Source organism: Heloderma suspectum, chromosome 7 (assembly GCF_057233095.1).
Source record: "Heloderma suspectum isolate Gila_16-S chromosome 7, 16-S_ref, whole genome shotgun sequence".
NCBI lineage: Eukaryota > Metazoa > Chordata > Lepidosauria > Squamata > Helodermatidae > Heloderma > Heloderma suspectum.
Genome location: NC_139464.1, coordinates 64,722,908 through 64,748,329, shown reverse-complemented (window position 1 = coordinate 64,748,329; position 25,422 = coordinate 64,722,908). Strand labels below are relative to the sequence as shown.

Genomic DNA, 25,422 nt, shown 5'->3' with positions numbered 1-25,422 from the left:
GCTTGTTAGATTGTTTAAATCATTTTTGTTTTTTAATTTTTAAATACACTAGGGCGGACTAGTGTATGTTTTACTCTAGTATATAAATAAATACATACATAAATAAACACTAAATAATAGTGTTCTTTCTGTACTTTTAAGCCAAGAGTATATTCAAATCATGAATAAAGGTTAATTAATGAGGACAAGAGTCCCTGCTGTCCAAAGCATCCAGTTGCCTTAAAATATATGTTCTGTCATGAATGAGCCCTTAATAGTAGTTGCAAAGAACCCTTGAGAAAAACTATCTATGTATGCCACTGACCAGCAGGTGGCAGGACATTCTCAATAACATTCAACCAATACTTAAAGGATTCTAAGTTTTAGTATTGAAATAATTAACGGGGATATCATCTTTCCTTACACAATTTCGAACCTTTAATTTGTCTCCCAGGAACACATGCTGGGGAGTTCTGATACATGCTTACTACACTTTGAGGAAAGCGCCCACATTTCATAGTATTTACAGTATTTCTGAGAGGAAACTGGTGCAACACTTGTGAAGCTTTGACAAACACCGTTGCTGTGTAAAGGGTGAAGCAATTCTCATGCCTTACATTAACAGCTGTGGTGGATTGCAACTAACTTCCTTTGCAAACCATTGGATTTGTTCCTCTGATAGAATGCAGAAAGAAATAGGTATTAAAACTCCCTAATGAAAGTACATCTTTAGATGGCAATGAGGAAGCACAGACCTATATGTTCACACTTTAACTGTGCAATCCTATACATGTCTAACAAGGGCCATTTTAAAGGGACGCACAGGGGTAATTGCCCCAGGGCCTCACATATGATGGGGCGGGCTCACACATGAAGGGGGCTACATCAACTTTGGCATTGCTGCATTGTTGGCAACTCTTTTCTTTCAGAATCCCACTAACTTGACCTCCAGAAACTAATGGAAAAAAACCACAGAACAAACTCTTCTGATGTTAATGTCCTTTTGTCATGGGAGCAAGATGGTTACAGCTGCAGGCAGTGCTAATAGAAACACCCCAGCCCAAACATAGTCAGAAAAATGGAGGCTGGTGGCTCTAATGTCAAAGGGGCAGAGACTCTGCTCCGCACCTTGGATAGTTCATTTAGAGTTCTGACTGAAACTTGGAGGGGATTCACCGCCGCACTGACATCTGGCCTTCACTGGTCAGACATACATTGTGGGGTCTTCAATGCAGTGCCTACAGGCACCAGTATGCTCACAGAGATCTACCAGAGTGACCCCCATTTGAGCGCCCCTCGAATATTCTGCCTTCGGGCCTCTCAGTGGCTTTTAAAGGCCCTTTAGTTCAATGGGCTTAATCCTAGGCAAGTGTGTGTAGGATTGCAGCCTACATTGTATATATTCTTAAAATGTATACCCTCTACTTTTTTCTGTACTCATAATTACATTAATCCAAAATATTCTTATATTTTTGCAGGTACACCATATATGTTTAAAAGCGGAAAAATGCTGACCATATCACCAGCATAATGCATCAGACAATCTATACATTTTCGGCTGTCTGTGATGTGATAAATATAGGCAGGCTTTTGTATGCTTGCACATTCCATAACAGACAGTTATGCAACAGGTGAAAGGGTTCTTCACACGGAGTTGATGTACCACCCATCCTGTTGTCAAGAGTCCAAGGTATATGAGCCCTCCTAGGATGACTGGATGGCAACTCCACACATGTCTTTTCTTTTCAGAGGGTAGCCATATTAGTTGATTGCAGCAAAACCAGCAAAGAGTTAGTGGCACCTTAGAGACTAACGGCACAATCTTATGCATGTTTAGACAGAGAAAAGGCCTACAAGTCCCAGCATGCTTAAGCCAGAATAAATATGTTAGTCTCTAAGGTGCCACAAGATTCTGCTCTTTTCCCGTTGAAGATCTCTTCCATCCCAGACACTGCTCAGGAAAGGTTTTGAATATGTCACATGTGTTGTTCCTTTCGTAATCAGATTTGGTGTTTGTCTGGATGATCACCTGGAGTTTCTTTCAACCCTGTGATTCTGTGATTGTAACAAGGGGTGAGACAGGAGACCCATTCCTGCTCCATCGGACTTGCTTGTTTCTCTTCTTTGAACAAGTGTTTCTGTGACTCACCTGACCAAGAGAGAAAACAGTGGCTATATGGGCAGACCCCACTCAGCAACAGATATGTAAATCCCAGCTGAGTGTTTGGGGCTTCAAGATTTAATTCATATGGGTTGTGCTTCCTGAACTTCTCCCAAGCCAAATAACCACAAAATATATATTTATTGCTCAAGAAGTATTAGAGAAAAAAAAAATTGTAATGATGAAACAAAACACATCACTATATATAATGCAATTAGGATAATTAGAAGCATAATAGAAATCGTAGCTACCATATTTGTTAGTGAAATTAAAGTTCTATTCCTCTCAACCAACAAAGCAGTCCTCATTAAGATTTTATAGTTTCCTATCTGGTAAGCATGGTTGGCAGAGCTTGGGTAATCATGTTTGGTGGGCTTCTCATTCTCCCAGGATCTTTCTGGGCAATCAGATCAAACTCTTGCTTTTTATAATGCTTATTTTTATTACCTCATCCTAAATTTCGGGCCTGGTCATATCACTGCTCTTAGTTCTAACCCTAATAGGGCTGTCTCTCAAGGTATCCAAGTTTACCATAGAATCATAGAATAGTAGGGTTGGAAGGGGCCTACAAGGCCATCGAGTCCAACCCCCTGCTCAGTGCAGGAATCCAAGTCAGGGCATCCCTGACAAATGGCTGTCCAGCCTCGTCTTGAAGGCCTCCAGTGTGGGAGAGCCCACCACCTCCCCAGGTCATTGGTTCCATTGTCATATTGCTCTTACAGTCAGGAAGTTTTTCCTGATGTTCAGCCGGAATGTGGCTTCCTGTAACTTGAGCCCATTATTCCGTGTCCTGCACTCTGGGATGATCAAGAAGAGATCCTGGCCTTCTCTGTGACAACCTTTCAAGTACTTGAGGAGCGCTATCATATCTCCCCTCAGTCTTCTCTTCTCAAGGCTAAACATGCCCAGTTCTTTCAGTCTCTCTTCATAGGGCATATCTCCATTGACACCAGTAACAAATTAATGAAGGTATCCCTCCTAGGCTAAGCAGATTTTCTGATTCCAAGAATTAACCAACCCACTTCTGGCAAGCTTTTTTGCCTCATTTCCAAGAATACATTCCAGTATTCACACTTATCTTACAACACACACAGAACAAATCACATCTATTACTAATCACTTACAGTTAGCACACACAGGTTATTAGGAATAGCACTCCTGTGAAATACAATTAATTCTTACGAACAATACACATTACCTTCATACTCTGTGACAAATGAAAGGGTTAACTGATTAAAGTTGGTCAGACCCCCTGGACATGTCTGGCCTGGCTGCCTCTATTGTTAAGTAGATATTTCAATGGAAGGCCAAGCCCCCTTCCCTATTGTAGTAGTAGTTGTTGTTGTTAATGTCTGAGTTACCTTTCTCTTAAAAGAAAGACCCAAGGCAACTTACATTATTAAAATATACAAAAATAGCTCAAAACAATTTCCATTAAAATTCCAAAGCATAAGACAACTAAGGCTATAATCCTAGCCATGTTGAGACAGAAAAATGTCCTACAACTCCCAGCATTCCCCAGCCAGTTGTAGGACATTTTTCTGTCTCAACATTCATAGGATTGAGCCCTGAACCATCAGTACAGACCAAAACCAAAACAAGTGATGCATATAAAGTCCATCATATGCCTTCAAATGCTTGGGATAGAGGAAAGGGTTGACCTGGTGCCAAAAAGATTATAATGTTGGCCCAGGTGGGCCTCATTGGGGAGAATATTCCACAGTGGGGGGCGGGGCACCACTGAAAAGGCCCTCTGCCTTGTTGCCATCCTCCAAACCTCCCTTAGCTTTTAATGAAACTCTTAAATAAGTAAAAGCACAATGGAGAGGGTTGAAGCACTGCAGAACAATCGCCACCTTTATTTTATGAGAATACATGGAGTAAGAAGCAGCACAGGTCAAGAGATAACATTTTACTTATTTTATTTCATGAGTCCAAATACATGAGGGTTAAATCCTATTAATATTATCCATGTTTCTAAAAACATTGTCCATGGTTCAACTTTAAGGTACATTATTCCTTTCTTAGAGTTAGTAGATTACTATTAGAGTTACTTCAGGAAGATGGATATGGTTCTATTATTTTAATGAAAAAGTATAAATATTCATCTTGAGCTCCTTAATTAGAGTACACTAAAGCTCCTGATAAATATATATTGTATACTTTGCAGGACTAACAATATTTCCTGTGGCTGGAGAATGAAAAATATAGGGAGATCAGAAAAGAATAAATGTAGAAACAGACACAAATGAGGACTAGGCTAGATGAGGACAGTGTTAGCAGGACTTGCGGTTGTGGTGCAACTGATCTCACAGCTCTCTGCCACATTGAAGCAGCAATAGGAGACACAAATGTGTCTTTGAAATTCTTAAGACATTTTCACTAGTGATGCTAAAAATGGCATTTGAATGTCCTGTGCCTTGAATTGCCACATCCACATTGATCATGATGTACGATTGATTTTTAAATGACTCTCTTCCACTTTCATTTTCACATTATTGACACTCAGGAGTGATGCCCTGGGAACTAAAAGATGTTCTTGATGACACTTCTGAAAATTTCTTCAGATACACTCTGGTTTCATATGCTAACATTTGCCTCTACACTTGGGGCCTCTAATCAATACAGAGAGAAGTAAGAAAATGGGGGTTGGTGCATGTATACTGCCTATTGGCAAAGCATCCAGACATTCATGAAAGCATTAAAAACAATTACAGTCAATATTCATAGAGATGAAAGGTGTTTGTCTGCAGATGAAATATTGCATTTGCATTGTCAGGACTCATTAACTACTCTACAGCCTGTAGTGCCTAGGTTATGAGATGTTTTCCTAGAATGGACAACTTAGCTATAAAATACAAAGACAGATAAGAGGCTACTTTGACTGTCAAGAGTTCAACAAAGCCTTTGGCTGGTATTTGATGATGTGTCCCATGGAGATGGAGGCTGCTGAAACAAAGTGGGCTGTCACTGGTTTTCATTTCCTTAGATTAAAGAAGTGGGTCAAGAAAAGGAGTTTAAAAAAATCAAACACCATAGGAAAAGCATGGATACCATTTGGAGTGAAAAACCATTTAGATACTGTTTTGGAGTAAAATTAAAGATCTTTCTTGAAGAATTAAAAATGTTGATAACATAGAGGTGTTACCATTTTATCTTGATTAGTAGTTGGGTTAAGTGTGGGTTGTTTAACCCTCAGTTAATCCGTGATGGCCAGGTTTGCATGACACACTGCAACCACCGAATCACCCTGATCGGAGGTCGCATATTCAAAATGGCTACCACATGCACTATGACTAATCATGGGTTAATTAACCCATGAAAAGCCACCATGTAATGCAAACCAGCCCATACTGTTGTAGTGGATGTCGATTGATTTAGCAATACTGTTGGGTAGGCAGAGTTGGAAGCCTATGCTTACTCAGAGTATACACATACATACAAAATGGCTGGCATAATATTATACCTGCAAACAGAGTGGTAGAAGTTAAAACACACCAACTGAAATTAGTGGACCTCCCAAGGAGACTGCCCCTCCTTCCTCCCCATTCTACAGTCACAATGGAGGATAGGATTTTGACTAACTCAATCTTAGGGCAGTGCCTTTAGATCAGTGGTTCTCAATGTCCCCCCACCCCCCAGACACACACACAAACTACTTGAAAATTACTGGGAGTCTCAGTGAACCACTTCGGGCACAATCCTATGAGGGCAACAAAAATGATCAGGGGACTGGAAACAAAGCCCTATGAGGAGAGACTGAAAGTACTGGGCATGTTTAGCCTTAAGAAGAGAAGACTGAAGGGAGATATGATAGAGCTCTTCAAGTCCTTGAAAGGTTGTCACAGAGAGGAAGGCCAGGATCTCTTCTCGATTGCCCCAGAGTGCAGGACACGGAATAACGGGCTCAAGTTACAGGAAGCCAGATTCCAGCTGAGCATCAGGAAAAACTTCCTGACTATTAGAGCAATACGACAATGGAACCAATTCCCTAGGGAGGTAGTGGGCTCTCCCACACTGGAGGCATTCAAGATGAAGCTGGACAGCCATCTGTCAGAGATGCTTTGACTTAGATTCCTGCATTGAGCAGGGGGTTGGACTGGATGGTCTTGTAGGCCCCTTCCAACCCTACTATTCTATGATTTTGTGTTCAGACAGAAGTATAATTCCCAGCATTAACTCCCAGGATTCCCCAGCCAGCCATGCTAGCTAAGGAATGCTGGGAGCTGTAGCACTTGTTTCTGTCTAAATATGCATAGGATTGCACTCTTAATGAAGTTTTTATTTTGGTCTAGATACATAACTCATATTTTAATATATTTTTCCTTCAGCACCTGTACCGTATTATGAAAATGTTGGGCCTCCTGAGAAGGGCCCCTTAGTTGGTATATTTTAGGAGAGACTACACCAGCGGGCCAAGTTCTTCTTTGCCTGTTCCAATAATCTGGCCCTGGCCAAAATGACACCTATCTCCATCATCAGAAAAAAAAAAATCATGTGCAGAGGCAAGTATAGATATTCTTGACTATTTCACAACCTTTCCATAGACTACCTGAATGGAGCTAGTGGACCATCAGTGGTCCAAAGATCATAGTTGAGAACTTCTGCTTTAGGTAAATGCTCAGTGTTTCTCACAGGTGGTGATGGATGTATCTGGTGGTGGATGTATCTTGGCCCTGGTGATGGATGTATCTTGAGGCTGGTTACCTATTGTGATAGTACTGTGCAAAGCAACAACTGAAGGGTTCAAGAGTTGTATTGAGGGAAGCAGTTGTGGGGAAGATTTTGTAGAAAGGAAAATACCTAAAGCAGCTGCTTTGTCGTTATGTAACAGTTGTAGAAAGATAATGCCACAATCTTAAACACACTTAGGATTAAGCCCACACAGCGGGAGTTATTTTGGGGTACACATGCGTAGGGTTGCACTGTTAGAGCAGGGATGGGGAATGTGTAGCTCTCCAAATGTTGTTGGACTGCAACTCCTCATCTCTCACCTCTGCCTATGCTGGCTAGGGTTGATGAGAGTTCCAGCGAATGTTCTAACAAAGGCTGGAGCTCAGGGCCAAAGTCCAGGGCCCCTGTAGCCCAGTGTGCCCCCCTACCCAATGGCAGGTGATGGGGGCAATAGCAAACAGACCTAGCATCAGCACCTAGGCTAGCACAGTTGTTGGGGACAACACTGCTCTTTTCTGTATTTTAAAACCAATTTATAGTCAGGGGGCACCTGGCTGGGCATGTACATGGTTGCAGATGCTCATTTTATTATTTTTACTTTAAAAACGTCATTCTTTTCTATGTCAGAATGGTGCTTATTTACAGGTAAATGTGTTTAGCACCAGGACAATAGAAACAAACTCCCTTTTATTCCTGCAGTCAAGATGGTGCTATGATTTAAGTAAGTTTAAAATGCAGAACTGCACAAGTATTTCCTCCCTTATCGGGGCTGGCAAATAGTTTTGTGTTTTTGTTTTGCTCTAGCATATCAGGAATGCAGGAGCAGTTGAAAAGCGAGGAATGGCATTGGAAAAAGGAGGGGAGAAGAGAAAGGTTAATTGTGTGCTTTACAATTGATGTAACACAACACGGCCACCTAAATCCCTCTCCCCCTGGTAAGAACATTCAGTCCAAGCTCTAAAATTACCTAGCTGCTTCACTGGTTGCAGTCCAACAACATGTGGAGGACCACACATTCCCCATCCCTGTATTAGAGTTCCTTCGATTCACATTCTTCCAATTTGTATGCACAATAAAAAAAGTATAAACTTTGAAGCAGCAAGTGTAACACAATGTCAGAAGCAAGGTAAACAGGGAAACAACATATGGATTGGAAAGGGAGAAAACAGAAACAAGGATGTGAGATATACTGAATGCATTTTGTGTTTTAATTAAGATCTGAGCTGCTAATTGGGCTAATTTTTCTGCTGCTAGAAAGTTGTTTAGGTTGCATTTTTGTTGTATTTTAAGCATATTATATTTTTAAATATATTATATTTTATATATGCATGGTTTATATATAAAATATATAATACGCAAAATATATAATTTTGTAATATTACAAAACTGAAAAATTCTCAGTTTTGTAAGCCACCCAGAGAACTTATGTTGATCGGCAGCCATTTAAATATATATATATATTTAGGTGGAGCAGACAAGGAAAAGACACTGTAAGCTGTCCTATATTTTTTCATGTGGTAGGTGAAGAAGTAAGGCTGTTTAAAGGCAGTATCCAACTGTGTCATTCCACTAGTGCAAATGATGTTGTGCTAGCGGAAATTAGGGCTTTCTTCACACCGAGCTTTTATCCTGTGATTGAGATTGCTCCTTTACAGAAGTTCGCAGGCTCTTTACATGTTTACAGTTTGCGGGCTCCTGCACTAAATGTTGTTTAGTCAGGCTTGTGGGATCTATTTTGTTTTCTAATAGAACCATGAGATACACCAACAGGAGGCAGTTGCAAAAGAGTGAGAGAGCATGGGGGAGAGCAATCCTGTGCTTACATTGAGCTTTATTTCCCATTTTATTGCTCATACCCTAGGTTAGAGCAGCATTCCTGATCATTGGCCATGCTGGTAGGGGCTTCTGGGAGCTGAAATACAAAACAGCTAGAGATCTACCTTCTGCCCATTCCTGGTTTACAGCTCTTCACTATCCCTTTTTGCTTTAACAACCCTAAACAATTTGGCATCACTTCTCGTTTCCCACCCAAACTTTCTTTGCTTCAGCAGCCTAATTTTTGGCTATGACAGATACCTTTTGGTATTGCTATTGTTAAAGAATCAGGAGTCAGAAATCCTTGGGAATCTAATCACCCAAAGATCTACCAGTACATCCAGATCTATCTCTGTCCACCTCTGACCTTCTCCAAGTTCTGTCCTCTTCAAAATAACAATAACAACAACTCTTGAGAAATCTGCCCTCTCCTGTCATTAGCATCCACTGATGAAACATCAACCAACTATCCTGGGCTATTAGCCTAAGGAAGGAACAGTTAGCCTGCAGCCTTAAAACCATTTCCTCCTTTGTCTCTGGAAGCAGGAATTCTTTATTTCTTCCCTTTCTTCCTAAAAAATGAATACTTTCCCCTTGCATTTCTTTCACTGCAAGAGCAATACAAAACAAGTTACCAAACCCAAAGCCAGCTTCTCATGTCTCCCCTAATAGTAAAAAAAACACAACCCCAGTACTGGGTTAACATAAATCATTTCAGGTAAGAAATATCTGACCCTCATAGCAACATGCTATTGCTTTAAAATTTTTATTGTGAAGCCTTCCCCGAAAAGGTGAGGGTTAGAAACAAAGAAACCTGTTTGTGGGTCTGCTTTCCTAGAGCTGCATGTAAGTTACATTTTGAAAGTCCCCCCCCCACAAGAGTCAGAAACCTAAAGCTGATTCACATAGTACCGAGCTTAGAACACTTTTTGTTCTTATGTACAAATGCAATGTGTCATATAATACTTTTATCTTTAATTTTTTGTAATGTTTACATTTCTATTCCACTTTTCCTCCAAGGAGCTCAGGGCAGCATACATGGTTCTTTCCGCTCATTTGATCGTCACAATAACCTTAGGAAGCTGACTTATACTGGGTCAGACTATTGGTCTATCTAGTTCAGTATTGTCGACGCTGACCGGTAGTGGTTTGTCAGTTTTCTACCATCTGGAAACAGATTTCCAGAGGGTTTTCTACCATCTGGAAACAGATTTTGTGTTTTGAGGGTACATTCCCTCCAAGCGCTAGATAGTGCTACGGCTTCAATAGACTTTTTTTTTTTTACTTAGAATGCCACCCAAAATTAACCTCTGGCTTTGCTAATATAAAGACTGCCATGTTTCTCTTTATTCTGCTCTCAGCCTAACCAGGAACCTGTGTATTTTGCTTAAGGCTGCAGACACATCCGAGTAACCGACCGACTTCCTTTTTTTCAAAAATGCAGGTCAGCTATAGCTTCTTTGCATGCTAGGTGTAACCTGATACCTGCAGCACCTTGCAAAGACTAATGAAATCAATCTGCCATTTCCATTTTGAGACTGGCCCTAAATGCAGATCTTATAGCTATAACAACGAGCCTATTATTATCAGCATTATTATTATTTTGTTCTCTTCCCCCAACCCACTGCTTTGTGTAACTTCCAGTCCGATGAAAAGTTTTGAAGAACTTGAAAGCTTGCTCACTGTTTTGTGACATATTGGTTGGTCCGAATAAAGGTACTGTCTAACTAGTGTGTGATACAGCCCATAGATGTGCCAAGAGAAATTTCTGCTGTCTCTTGAATGCAAGGCACAGTCTCTCCTGCATAGCACTGTGGCAAAAAAAGATGTACTAGAAACAGCTTATGAACTTGAGCACACTCCGGGAGAGAGCGGAGGACAGGAAGGCCTGGTGTGCTATGGTCCATGGGGTCATGAAGAGTCAGACACCACTTAACGACTGAACAACAACAACAACAGAAACAGCTTAATTATATTGACACAAACATTGGTAGTCAAGAACCTATTCAGGAACCCATCTATGTTTGGAGATAGGAGAAGGAGCTAAAACAGACAATGGATACGAAGATGTGTTTGACTGTAGGTAGAATTCTAACAGTGTGTTCCTATACATGTCTTCTCAACAGTAAGTCCCATTAAGTTCAATAGGGCTTTCTGTCAGGTAACTGGGTATAGGATTGCAGCCTAAAACTAGCAATAGTGCACAATGAATGAACCAGGTTGTAGACGTGCAAAAGAGGGGGGTGGGGAGTGTTGTTGTTTTAAACATTATTAAACTCTCCCCCCCAAAAAAAAATCAGAGGAAGAAAATAGATACAAATATCAGCTCCAACACATTACAAGTAGAGGAGAAAGATTATGTACGCCGGGAGGAAAGGTGGGATAGAAATGCAATAAACAAACACATACTAGATGACAATATAATCTAAATTAACGATGTCTACAAATTCAGTATTTCCTATATTAATATGTAATGTATGAATAAAGGTTAAAAAGAGAAAGAGAGTGTGCGCAGGAGTTTCGGTTTTGCAGGGACCCAGGGACGGTGGTAGGAAAGATTTGGAGAAAGGCCTAATTCTGGGACAGCAATCCATCAAGCGATGGAGAAGGGGCTACAGGGAACCAGCTAGGTGGAGAAAGGACGAGCAGGCAGAGCAGGAGTGAAACTAAGGTCTGCCTACAGCAGAAGCACCCTGCATCCCCCGCTCCCTTTGTTGCCCTCCGCTGTAGCGTATGGCTGGGCTCACTTGCTCACTTGACTTATCTGGGACTTTGGGGTCTCCCTAAACACCTTTCTGCAGTATATCTTGTCTCCACTACTTCTCGAACGCAGTTATGCGGTGATCAGCGGAGCCTAGTGGCTCCGATTTCGGTGGGGCTATATAAATCCATGCTGGGTTTCAGCCAGAACTCTGAAGGAGCTGTCCAAGGTGCTGAACCCTAGCCCACCAATAGGTTTTGACCTTGGACAGCACCTTGAGAGTCCTGGCTGGGTCTGGCTTAACCCCAACATGCATCCATAGCCCCACCGAAATAGGGGCCGCCAGCCTCCACTAGCTGTGGTTGATGGGTGGTGTAGTCCCTCCCAAGGGTAGGATTCGATTCGCTGTTGGGACTGCACACGCGAGTGTGCAAATGAGCGGGTCCAGCGAGATCCGCAGGAAGCGGGCCTGTCATTTCCCACGGCTGCCAGCGGGGTCGAGTTCCCGCTGCTCCTCGGGCTTCCTCCCTCCCACCCCTCTCCCGCGGGCTTGTGGCACGGCCCGCCTCGGCCCGCGGCCGCCCGCCCTTCCTCTCTCCCTCCACCCCGCAAGTCCCGGCGCCGCTCGAGGGGGAGGTCGCGAGGGAGCGCGTTACCCGGCATGCAGCGGGCGGCGCGTTCGCACCAAGATGGCGGCGCCTCTGGATGAGTACGAGAAAGAAGCGGGCTGCGTCCCTATCCTGCACCCTGAGGTGAGGCCTGCTGGCTTTCGGCCGCCCTGGCAGCCCCGTTAGGGAAAGAAGGAGCCGGCAGAGCGGAGGACGGGGCGGAGGAGCAGACAGCGGTGGCTCCCCCCGCCTCCCTTAGCACTCCCTTCCCGAGCGGGGGCGGAGGTTGGCCCGGAGGCGAGGGCTGGATCGCCAGGGAGGGATAAGCGCGGCCGCGGGTGCGCCTTTTTGGGCTAGGAGGAGAAGGTGCGGGAGGAGGACGCCGAAGCCGCTTCTCGAATGTGGGCGGGGAGGAAGCTTCCCCCCTTTCATTATACTGGCTCCCTCATAAAGGCACGGGGGGGGATTTGGGTTGGAGGGGTCATTGCGCTCTTGAGCCTTCTCTTAATCATTCCCATGAGTGCCCTCTGATCACTCAGACAGAGGTGGTGACGGTGCTGTGGCATTCTTCTTGCGGTTTTGTAGACCTTCCGGTCCTGAAACTCAGCCCTCTTGAGAAGTACCACGGTGACACGACCGTCTCTGTTAAACACTACCCGTCGCTTTGCTGCCTGTTAAAAGGCTTGAACCCTGGCATAATGTATGGCGCCCCTGGGCTGCTCAGTGGATTGGGTGTTTCACAGATTGCCATTCTCTTCCTGCTAGTCTAAACGGTTCAAATCCGGGTTGTTATGGGGTTGTTGATCTGTACCTTTCCCCCTCATGCTTTACAGATTGGGGCCTTGTATGGCCTATATCTTGGCCTATATATTTATAGATAAAATAAAATAAGTGAATATTAGTGGAACATACTTCCTTGTAAGAGTCCATTGAATTGCAGCCTTAGTCCAGTTTATTGGGCAGATTTAGCTGTTTCGTAGCAATCAGATTTCTTTTTTGCCTCCAGTAAAAATGACTGGACAAGATGTCTGCAGTGGTGTTGTGGTCATATAATGGATAGTGGTCTATGTTGAGTTGTTTCTCAATTGCCTGTCAATGTACTTTAAAAAAAAAACCCTTTCGCTCTACATTGGCTTTTATCTTTTCTTCAGAAAATCATATCATATGCTATCTACAACTTCTTTTTTTAAAAAAATCCTGTCTTTCTTGCCCCATAAAGGCCAGCCCCACCCCTTCCAATACAGTGGGAACCGGATATCTAACCATATGGATAGTGCTAGTAGAGCACTATCAGAGTTAGGCTGTGGGTGTCTGGAAAAGCTCTTGTTAGTAGCTTAATTTGAAACGTGTATCTTTTCATTATTGTAGTCAAAGACTCTATAGGATTTCAGCAGTTATTTAAGAATACAGTAAATGGTCTGAAATGGTTGTAGGTTTTTAATATCCTTCCACCTAGTATAATGAAGGGCATGCTTTTGTTTGTTATGAAAAATTCTGCCATTAAAAGGTATGCCAAAAAGACAGGTGTCTTTTTTGGGTTGTTGTTGTTTTGACCAAGCAGATGGTATTTTTCTTGGTTGACAGCTTGAACTTTTGCCTGAGACAGTGGCCCAGTTCACACATAATGTTAACCCTTGGTTTATTTAACCCATGGTCAAACAAACCAGGGTTTGTTTTCCCAATCCCTTGGTTGGTTGTTTCCCTCCTCCTTTCCCCCCTCTCTGTATCCCAAATGTATTTGTGGTGTTGTAGTACTGGCATGTAGAGCAGCTGGGTTTTTTTACCGCTCTTGCTGCTACCTCTGTAGCCTCACAAAACAACCCATGATCAAGCCACAGTTCTGGATTCACATGTAATGACAACCCGTGGTTTAGACAACCCAAAGTTCACAACCCAACAACAAACCACAGGTTCTTTTTCTGGGTTGTTCGTGGTTAACAAACCATGGTTAATTAATGTGGCCATTTTCATATAACATGACAAACCAGAATGCAACAAACCATGAATCAAATAACTCAGGTGTTAGCGATTTACCTCTTTTAGGAATTAAACATTGTCTTGTGGGTAGTTTCTGCTTTTGAAACTAAAAGCTGATAATGTATACTATGATTCAAGAGCAAATACTGCACACTTCTTGAAGAACGGGGGAAGAACTGGAGGTGATGGGCCAGATCTTCTAGCTTTTAAGAATGCTTATTGCACTACAAAAATCTGGAGAAAGAACGATAAAAAGGTATTACTTCATAGAATAACTCGGTTACTGTGTTTCTCTCCAAGTTTCCTAGATAATCTTAAGTGTTTGGAGACTACAGACCAGTGCCTCCTTGATCTGTGTCCTACTCTGAAGCTTCTGCTTGCATTCCAGCTGTATTGATGGGGGAAGGTGGGAAGACTTTTTGATGTGTGGATAGCCTAGTTTTCAAAATGATAGGACTATGTGTAGTTGTAGTATCTAGGCTTTCATTTTCAGTAACATGGTTTTATTGCATGGGGCAGAGCAACAAAAATTAAGCATCTGCAATTAGTTATTGGACGACATAGAACTTAATCTTTTTAGCAGAAACAACAAAGAGTCTGGCACCTTAGGGCGCAATCCTACCTGGCTGTCTTCACCTCCGCACTCCTCCCACTCTGAATTTTGCCTAGACAGGCTTTTTTGCCCATCAAACTAGGGGTCTGTGGAGTGGGAGAGAAGGAGGCTGGAGAGGCCTGAGAATATGGCATAAGCCAGCTTCCCCAGTCTCCTCCCCTCCCTTCCCACCAGCACACCCCATTTCCCTCCTCTCTGAGGTCACTTTTGTGTGGGGAGTGCTGTTTCCACACAATCCAGGAATTGTGGATTCCTGATCCAGGAATCCAAAATAACCTATGGCCTCCCAGACCCTGTCTAGGGGCCATAAGATTGGTCCCTCTGAGACTAACAGATGTATTCTGGCATAAGCTTTTGAGTAGTAAAAAGCTTTGCCTTTGTAGTAATTTCGTGCTCTAGCAAAATCAGTCTTATGAGAAGAAAGCATTTAAAGTCTCTCCAATCTGAATTTTGACTTGTCTGTTAATTAACCTCTTAATAAAGATTACCTAGTTTTTATCACTGGATATATGATAATGGAAATGAGGAAAAACTAAGATAATGGGGAAGCAGGTGGAAAGGAGGTGGGTTGGTTCTGAACATTCTCTTTGTGCTTTTGAGATGAAACTCAAACTTAAAAGAGCTGGAAGTTTGGGTGGTTTAGGAAGGCCTTTTGTAGTGTGTAGTTCTGATTCTAAGCTGAGATTGGTTAAGATCCAGAGGGTATCAAATTTGCTCCATTCCCGTTGATTCCATAGGGCATGAGCACCGTGTTATTGTCTAGACATTGTCTAGATTGCTTCTGTGAGTTAAGATGCACATCCTCATCTTTATTCAAACCATAGGTTTCTTAAGAAGGCAGCATTTTCTTTAGGTAGGGGAGACGCTAAGAGAGCTGGCAGATAGTCTGTATCTGTTCCAGTCTCACAATTACAGCGTAACTACAGAGTTTCCTGGTTAATGGGGAGGGGGGGGATGAGACTGGAAGCAAGTAGAAATGCAGGAAGAGGTTATCTTGGAAGGAGTGGTAGAGAATAAAGATACATTTCTCCGTTGACATTGGGATAATAACTTTCATGCAGCGCATGGTAGTACTTGGCTGTAGGAGCGCCTGTGTGGCAAGTACCTGACACTTCAGGAACGCACAAATGGAATGGAACGTGCAGTAATCAGACATAGGCCCAGTTATGACATCATATAAGACATCATGACAACCCACATTTGTTTAAAATATGGGTGTTATTGTGAATGAACCCAAACACCCCACAGAGCTTTTTTGTCCAAGGTTGTGTTGGCATTACATACATAAGAGTAACTCTGGCTTGTCAGGGCAGAGACATGGCAGAGTCTCTGGTTTGCACATAACGCTAACAGACAGAAGGTCCATAGTTTGTCCAGCTTCTTATTCATAAGAGCCCACAGTTAAAAAAAAATAATTTGGGTAGTCATAAGGTTGGACAGTTTTAAACACCTAGCTTTACGTCACCAGTATGGAAGTCTTAACTTTGTTCAGCGAAGTGACTGTTGATAATCCACATTGGTATTTAAAAGTGCCCCACTTAGCAAGTTAGCAAGGAATGAGGTTAGCTCCCATCTTTCTATACATAGAATATGGCAGGCCTCCCTTAATCAGAGCCAGTGGTGGTGTAGTGGTTCGAATGTTGGACTGAGATTTGGGAGACCCAGGTTCTAGTCCCACTCACTTGGCCATGAAGCTCACTGGGTGACTTTGGGCCAGACACAGACTCTCAGCCCAGCCTACCTCACAGGGTTGTTGTTGTGAGGATAAAATGGAGAGGAGTAGGATTATTTATGTATGCCGCTTTGGGTTATTTGGAGGGGGAAAGGCGGTATATAAATGCAATAAATAAATAAGTCAGTCAGTCAGTGCAACGGAAGGGGGCAGTTGGAGGCCCCAAATAATATATCAGTTTAAGCGTTATCAGACTTGGTCTTGGTTAATATGAAAATAATCCCTTCTCTTACCAATAAGAAGTCCTATGGGATGGCACAGGGCAATTGCAGCAATGGCTCCAAAGCTGTGCTATGGGCTTCTTGTGAGAGTACTTAACTCTGTACCTTGCTACTGAAATCTTGGAAGAAATATAAAGCTTTTAAAAAATGTGGCCTCTGAAGGGGGTTAGTGGTATCACTTAGATGACTTACTACGTTTTTAATTGTGGTATGTTATCAGTACATCGTTATTGCCATTTATAATTTATGATATTTTACATTGTATCTTATATGATATTCATGTTTTGTTATTAAAAACAGCCTGAAACATGGGTCTTGATAAATGCTTTTTATTTATTTAATAGCCCTATCTGTAAACCTGGGTGCTAGTGCCCATGTTTGCAATGCAGGAACTGCATTCCTACAAGGCAAATGGTTTGCACTGTTTAATTGGTGTAGCTATTAATATGCCTCATCTTTAGTGTGTGTGTGTGTGTGTGTGTGTGTATTAGTGTAAATTCTTGTGTTTCATTTATATGTCGTAAAGTATCTCAGTGGTCTTCCTTCTCCCATGCCACCGTCCCTTATAGCCAATTGTTTTTATGTGGGAATAGTATGCACTGATTTCAAGTAAAAGTCCTGGTTTGCACATAATGCCAATTCCTGTGTGCTCTCCCCTTCCACTTTGCATCTGGTTTACTAAGCAACCTGTGAATAGCCTATTCCTGGATTGTTTGATGTGATGTGCGAATCTGGAACTCTGGGTTGTTGGGGGACAAACAACCCAGAGTTTTAACCCAACAAAAAAAATAGGTTCAAACTCTGGATTGTTTGTCCCCCAACAACCCAGAGTTCTGGGGTTGCACATCGCATCAAACAACTTAGGAATGGGGTGTTTCCTGGGTTGTTGAAGAAAGTGGATGCAAAGCGGAAGTGGCAAGCAGGCGGGAGGCAGTGTGCTCGATTGTTAATGCGCAGCCCTGACTAACTATGGATTGTTTAACCCACAGTTACTGGTTATGTGCAAACCAAGTCGAAGGCTGGATGTTGTATGAACCCAGCCTTATTAACAAACTACAGCTTGTTAACCGTGAACAATCTACAGTTCACAACACAATAACAAACCATGGGTTCCCTTTGTGAGTTGTTTGTGGCTTACAAACCATGGTTTGTTAGCACGCTTGGATTCACACAACAACGCACATTTCAGCAACAACCCACGGTTCAACGATAACCCATACTCAACCTTGAGTGGATTGTCATGTTGTGTGAACTCAGCCAGTGTGACAAACTCTAGAATGGTGGACAGGTTTTCTGTTGCTACAAAAACAGTAGAAGGTTGGCTCCAAAGGTGCCCTTCTACTTGTGGAAGACTTGTTCTATATCTTATTCTGGGGTGTTGTACTGGAAAAGTGAAACTAAACCCCAAAATGTTCTTCCATGTGTGCAGACTCTTGCATAGGTGGAAGCATGAGCACAGCTGTAGAACTTAATTATAATAAAGCATGAACACTTCTGCTAGTGCTTGTGCAAGTGTTTGTGGAACAGCACTAGCAGCTGTTTTCACACAGTTCTTTGGATCTTATCCAGAGTGTCTGTGGCACATTAAAGATTGTCAGATGTTGCTGTAATTTTGTAAGGTATATATGGGAACAAATGAAATAACAACCCTGATCTTCTATCATTGTATTCCATTTAGTATTCCTTTCTCGCTGTGTGTAACTGGTTAATTTTTCTTGCCCTTTTTTCCCTCCCATTTTTGAAGCCCAGTAGCAGAGGTTGGATTGGCGATAGGGTAACAGGACAAACACAGTCCCTGCAAACCTACAACTGATGGGTAGGAGAACAGGCATCAATCTTTTCCTTGGCCCACAATCAGCTTAGGCTGCTTTGTGATGGTGAAAGAAACTGATGTTAACTGAAAGATAATTGTAATAATATAATATAGTACTTTTTCTGAACTGTTCAAACCACTTTGCACACATTTTACAACAGTATGTAAGAGACTGGTATTTCTGACCTCATATTACAGATGCAGGCTAGTATAAGGTAAAAAAGAGCAAGTTGCCAACGGTTATTCCGCGACTGCATGGTTCAGCTGAGATTGAAGCAAGGACTTCATGCCAAGATGACATAGGAAAATTGGCCAGATTTCAATGAATTTGAAAGTATTCTGCTTCATATTGTACTGTATCTTTCAAAGCTGTTCTGGGATGACTACACTGGTTTTTGTCTAAAAGCTATTTAGTAAATGTATTTGTTTGCCTTGCTCTTGTGAATGGGGGTCAATATACCATATAGTTAAGCACGTACAAAGTGTAACAAAATCAATAGGACTTAAGCATGTTTAACTACATGATTAATTATACCCAGGGTTTTAAAATATTTGTCACAGTATTTGTTATATGGTACTACTGAAATATATGCCCCATGAACAAATTCTGTTTAAGAATTGTACCAAATCCATATGCTGTTGAAGAAGTGTTACCTGTTATCATTAATGACTGAATATAATTACAGAAATATGGTTGTGCTATTCTAGTTATTTCATATAACTTATGGCAAGGGTACTTTGACCCTATCCATTAATATTTAAAATGAATAAAATCTGTAACTCAGATTGACATGGAGTCTAGAATCTACAGGCTAGAGAAGTCAGTGGAAAAACTCCCATTGATATTAAGGCATGAGTATTTCAGCTGGAATGAATAAAACTCAACTAATCAGAGTAGTCCATCTCTCCCTCTTTTGTGGGGAGGGAAATAAGCAATGACTTATTCCATGCCAGCTGTGCATAAAATCACATGATTTTTCTGACCTCCAAATGCAGTGTTTAAATTAAAGGCTCTAGACATGCATCTGTCCATCTCTTTGTTATGTAAAAACTGCATAAGCATAGTGGTGAATGTGCAGGATTAATCAGTTAGTTAAATAACTGTTGTTGAATAAAGTCTCCCGATTGCTTTTTGTTTGTTTTTTAGTTTGCGAATTATTTTTGAATGTCTGAAAAAATAGCATTTGGTACCATTTCGTTTAACAAAACTGTTTCAGATATTGTGCTTCTCCCAATTTCTGTAGTTAAGGTTTTGCAGGATCATCTTCCTTTATACACACACACACACACACACACACACCCCTCGCCCACTTGAGTAGTAGAACTTTGATCGACATACTATTCATACACAATATTTGCAGTATAAATTGCATCAACCATTCCATTATAAAGGCTTTTGTGGGTGTGGGGGGCTTCTTACAAAATGTTAAATGTCTTGTGAATTTGATGTAGAGATTTATTTTTGAACTAATTTTAGGCGTGCACGTTTGTCTTTTCTGAGTGCCCATTTCATTCCTTCATATGAATAATTTGGATGGGAGGATCCAAAGAGGTCCTTTAGGTGTGACCAAGGATTTAGGTGTGCATCGAGGGATTCCTGACTATTTGGATGTGGGAAAATCCTGTGCCATATCAAAACTGCTTTGGGAAGTCCCCTCAATATCAAAAGTGACATGGGGTGGGGGTATTCAACAAATACAAGTTCAAAGTGTCCTTGTGTATGTAGAACTAGTTGTATTATTCTTTGGATCCCAGGCACTATTTCCCATAGCCATGATTCAGTCTTGACTTTGGGGAGTGGGGGGCGTGATGTACCTCCCTAACTTTATGTCTCACAGAAGTTTGGAGGCCACTTAGATATAGGAAAAGGTTAAAAGGCTAAACATCTATTTTACCTGTCTGCTAGGCAGGGAGATCCTAATCATAAATCTCCACATTGGATTTGGCTATCAGTGGTGCATGCATATTTACTGTTGGTACCTCCCACATCCTCTTTTCCCAAAGAGATGTTTCCAAAATTGTGCTTCGTTACTTTTCAACAAAAGAACAGAATTTAGATGGGCTTCAAACAGGAATCCGGCTTCCTCCAAAGTAGAGAGGGATGATATTTGGGGATTCGGATGGGCATCTGACCTTGCTCAAAGGAGTAGGATGACTTCTGCAATTGTTCAGCCAAGACTAGATGCTTATCCAAGGTTGTGGGTTGACTTTTGAGGTTTGGCCACATAGATTCAAGAAAGTAATGCTAGCTAGATATTTTGAAGACTTAATTTGCAACTTAGAGTACTGTATTACTGCAGTGTTTTATTTTGTGAGGTTTTAAAAACTTGAATTACTTTTAAAAACTGACAGACTTTTGGTTAAATGTATAAAAATTAATTTGAGGCAAAAACAGGCAACAAAGTATTCAGCGCTAATTTGCTATGCATGTTAAAGTCAAAGTAGAGAACTGGCTTTTTATCATACAGAACAAATGCATTGTAATACCACTGCAGTAGTAGTAGTAGTAGTGGTAGTAATAATAATAATAATAAATCTGTACTACGCTGAAATCCTTAAAGGGATAATGTGCTTGTTAAATACTTGGAGAAGAGGAAAATAAATTGGCATGTGCTAGGCCCTCTTGAGTGTCTCCCCCCCCCACACACACACACACTGAAGATTAGTTTGTGACGAAGCGGCTGTGTAGTGCCAGAAGTTCATCCTCCAAACCTTTTTGTTGCTCTTGTGAAGAGAACAGCCTGAGAATCTAGCATATTTTCTCCTCTGTGCAAAAGCTTGTGCTCCTAGAACATCAGCCTGTATGCTTACAGTTCTTTGACTAGGTTATGCTCACATAGTCATATTTATTTATTTAAAGTATATCCACACATTTCCAAATAAGTGGCTTAGTTTGTAAAATAATAAAACAGTAAAATCACAGTAAGCCAAACTAAAAACAATTCAGTTCAGTTAAACTAAAAAGAATAGCAGCAATAGCTTATGCATAACCACAGCAAAAGCTGCATCCCCTCACCCCCATTATCTGCTTTGCTGAAAAGTGTGGGGATGTGCTAGTTATGGGCAGCTGTGGCTTGTGTTCTAGCCACTAGATGTGCTGGGAAAGGAGAAGGAGGTGCATGTTCTGCAGCTGTGGTGCTGGAAGGTAGCAGCCACAGCTCAGTTCTGTAGTAGCACTTCATCTCTTCTGGACTAAGAAGAAAAAATGTATTGGAGAGCACGGTTTGTTGTGGGTGACGGAGCGGGAATGCAGTTTCTGGTCAATTGAGACACCGAAGCTTAATTGATCAGTTCTGTTCATTGATTAATATTTCAGTCTTTCTTGAAACCAGTATACAACAACTTCTCAATAAAATAAAGGATCTCTCAGATTTACCCACACGCACAGTTTGCACATCATAGTGGCAATTCTTGGGTTGTTTAAACCAGGAACTGCAGGGATGAGCAAAGCACATGAGCTGCGCACTGTTCTTAATTTACGACCAGAAAGCCCTGTTCCTGGGTTGTTTCGTGACAAGTGAACCTGGAACTCTGGGTTGCTCATGGGTTAAACAATCATGGGCAATTATTGGGTTAACTCTGGGTTGTTTAGCATGAACAACCCAGAGCTCCACATTCATATGTCATGGAACAACCTGGGAATGGGGTATTCCTGGGATGTTAATTGAACAGGGAAACAACAAGCGTGCAGGAAGCTTTGCTTGGCCCCCTCAATTCCTGGGTATATAGCCTAGGAAGTGCCATTGGGAGAGGCAAACCAGGTCATACAACATAGAGGCTTTCACGTCAAGGATGTATAACAGATCCCTATCCCAAGGAGCTTACAATCTAAAATAAATACTTAGATGTTTAAGAGTTTGCCTGGTGTGTTTCTCTAGGAGGGAATAATACAAATAAAGAACCAGTGTGGCGTAGTGGCTAGAGTGCTGGACCGGGAGTCAGGAGATCTGGGTTCTAGTCCCCACTCAGCCATGGAAGCTCACTGGGTGACTTTGGGCCAGTCACAGACTCTCAGCCAAACCCACCTCACAGGGTTGTTGTTATGAGAATAAAATGGAGGAGGAGGCGGACTATGTACACCGCCTTGGGTTCCTTAAGGAGGAAAAATGGCAGGATATGTAATAAATGAATGAATTTATTAAATGTAATGATTGAATGAATGAATGAAAAGGTCCTTTCCATGTTACTATCTCTTCTTGAGGGACCAGAAATCCAGAGCAAGATCTCCTGAAGTGATCTGAGGGATCAAATGGGGTTCATGCAGGAGAAAACAGCCCTTTGTGTACCTTGATTAATATGTCCTTAATTCAAAAGTTCTGGGTTCTAAAAATGTAGATACTTTCAGGGGGCCCCAGTCTGGATTGGGAGCATGGTCCAGATTGGTGCCATATGGCAGCTTTTGTTCCCTCCAAAAGTTGGACAAGTTAAGCACATTGGTTTAAATGCGTGACATAGAATTCAATCCTCAGTAATCTACATACAACCCAACATTCTGTATGATAATTACTCAAGGCAAGATAATACTCACTGCTATTACAGAGCATTATTCGATGAGCACAGTTCTTCATGGAATATCTTGATAAAACCAGGAATAGTGCAAATCCTGAGTTAGTTCTACGTGTCCATGAAAAAAATTTCTGTTATATATCATCTTCTGCTCTATTTTTCCTTAGTTCAATTTCATTTGCTCCTGTACTGTGATCTGGTATGCCCTGAATACTTGTAGGCAGGAAGGTGGAAGACAATGCAACTTGTTTGCCATTTCCTTAGGTGAGGGATTCAAGAGCTATTTATAAAATAAGTAAAATAAGTGTTCATTTAGCATTTGCAGTATCTCTCAGCTGACTGTGAATATTTGTTAAAAGGCTTTAGGTGGATTTTTTATTTTGAAAGGTTGGTTATTATCTGTAGTGGGGCTTCAGACTGAGAGCTTCCTGCCAAATATTGGGACTGCCAGGCACCTTTCTAAGCTACCCAGCAGCAACAGCACAAGCTGGCCTATCACTGAAGCATATACGTAGGGGAAGCGTTAGTTACCACTAGTTTCCATTGTAGGTATGCATTGTCCTAGTTTACTGTTTATAAGCGCTCCTTAAATTAGAGACGGTTATTCCATATGTTTGCTTTGTGAAATCATCACTGGTTATTATTCCCAGTTTTTCTGAAGGGTTGCTGGACAAAGGAAGCCTAGAAGTTTGAAAGGTTTGGCAAAATTGAAAGGTTTAAGGAATTCTCCATCTGCCCCATAACTCTCTATTTCTTGCCTTGTAATAATAGATGTTTTAAAATAGTCTCTGTTATTTCAAGCACACATACTCCAATCGTTTTCTTAGAAACTAGTAATTCTGCAAACTCAAACTATTTTCTGTTAGTTGTCAACACTTGCAGATTGTTTTTACCTGCGTGCACAGACACACACACACACACACACACACTCTTGTTTATTATCTCTAGTTGTTACCACAGGCTGCTTCAGGCATCCATTTTAAATTTTAAATGGATGCCTGAAATTGGAAAAAAAATTACACTGAAATCAATGTGGAATTGCTAAAATAATTCATCCAAGTTAAAACAACTGTTTCCTAACTTTAGATTTTTAAAAGATAAATGGCTAGTAGTCATAATGGCCATATAGACCTGTAGAGGCAGTATGCTCTGAATACTAATTGCTGGGGAACAACAGTCGGAGAGGGCTATTGTTGTCATATCTTGCCTGTGTGCTTCCTAGAGGAATCTGTTTGACCATTGTGGGAAATAGGATGCTGGACTAGATGTACCACTGGTCTGATCTAGCAGAGCTTTTCTTATGTTCTTCCATTCTAGAAATCTTAAAGTCAATCTAATAGACTAACAAAACTTTTTTGTAGGAAATCAAGCCTCAAGCCCATTATAACCATGGATACAGTGAATCTCTTGGGCGTAAAAGCCACATTGATGATTATAGCACATGGGATATTGTCAAAGCTACACAGTAAGTGGATTTATTTGACCTCTATATTAGTTTGTATTAGCACCACATGGAAAACACTAATCTGAAAATGTCTTACCAATCACATAAAGATTTTGAGGAACACAATCGTAATTCTGGCCTGATAGTTCTGGAAACATCTTTTGAGGAAATAAATATTTCTGAAAACATACTTCAGTGTTATTTGTATATTAGTAACTTCAGAATGCAGGTATAAAATAAAAGCATGGAATTAAGGGAATACATACAATATTGTGAGATCTTGAATAATACTGCACTCATCCCCTGCTCTACTTGACCTCTTTCCCCACTCTCCCTCCTCTTTTGCTGCCTGCTACTCTGCACCAGGAAGGCAGCATTAAGAACTGCTTGCTGTGTGTCCATGTTGTACTTCTAATGTAACTCCCGTTTAACCAGAAACAGAGTGGAGGCCTGACTAAGCACCTGCCATAGTACTGCACCATGGAAACCCAGTAGAGAATGAAAGTTGTAGCTCTCTCAGCTCATTCCAGCCTTTCCCCATTTCTCAGATGAGATAATAATTAGCATGAATAATATCTATTGATGCAAGCAGCTATCCATGCAGAGAGCCATTCACAATGGTTTTGATCATGGCAACAACCATGCTATTAATATGATATGTAAACTGGGTCTGTTTCTCTGCCAGGGGGCGGGGGGTGGGGAGAAGATGAAGAATGCAGCCACCGTTAGAGAATTGCATTGTTTTTCTACTTGTGGCCACAAGCAACCAAATAATCACCTGATTACAAGCCTCATACTGTTAATTATATAAATAAATGGCAAAGTTTGGGGATATTCTTTTTTAGAAGAAATATTGAAGTAAGGCCTAGAAGCTTGGTTAAAACATCTGCTTATGTTAATGTTACAGAGAATTTTAAAATGGTGATGGAGTAAGTAACACTCATGAACATTAAAAAAAAAAGTTATGTTGGAGAATCAGTGCTGGCATTATGAGCATTATGTGGGATGCTTCTACTCCACCCCCAATAGATAAAAATAGTGTAGTCTTTTCAGTTTTCCTTTTGTAGTTACATTATTAACATAAGAATGTTACAAGTGTTCTGCTTCTCTACATCAAGAATTATTTTGTTGGCTCTTTAGAAAGTCAGTATTGCAAGCTGGGGTTATGAATTAATATT

The 25,422-nt window shown here is 41.4% G+C and overlaps 1 protein-coding gene across 5 annotated transcripts in view; it reads left to right on the top strand.

Moving 5' to 3' along the window:
- Nucleotides 1-12,011: 12,011 nt before the first annotated feature.
- The window catches only part of ZDHHC17 (zDHHC palmitoyltransferase 17), a 65,182-nt gene continuing 51,771 nt past the window's right edge, over nucleotides 12,012-25,422 (top strand). For 4 of the 5 annotated variants that reach the window (XM_084810419.1, XM_084810418.1, XM_084810416.1 and 1 more), the window contains exons 1-2: nucleotides 12,012-12,082; nucleotides 24,162-24,265. Coding sequence is in view for 3 of the 5 variants with exons in the window: in XM_084810416.1 (XP_084666542.1) it covers nucleotides 12,020-12,082; nucleotides 24,162-24,265 (167 nt within the window). In the remaining 2 variants the exon portion in view is untranslated. The remainder of the gene's footprint in view (nucleotides 12,083-24,161; nucleotides 24,266-25,422) is intronic. The other variant, XM_084810417.1, reaches the window with a different exon arrangement.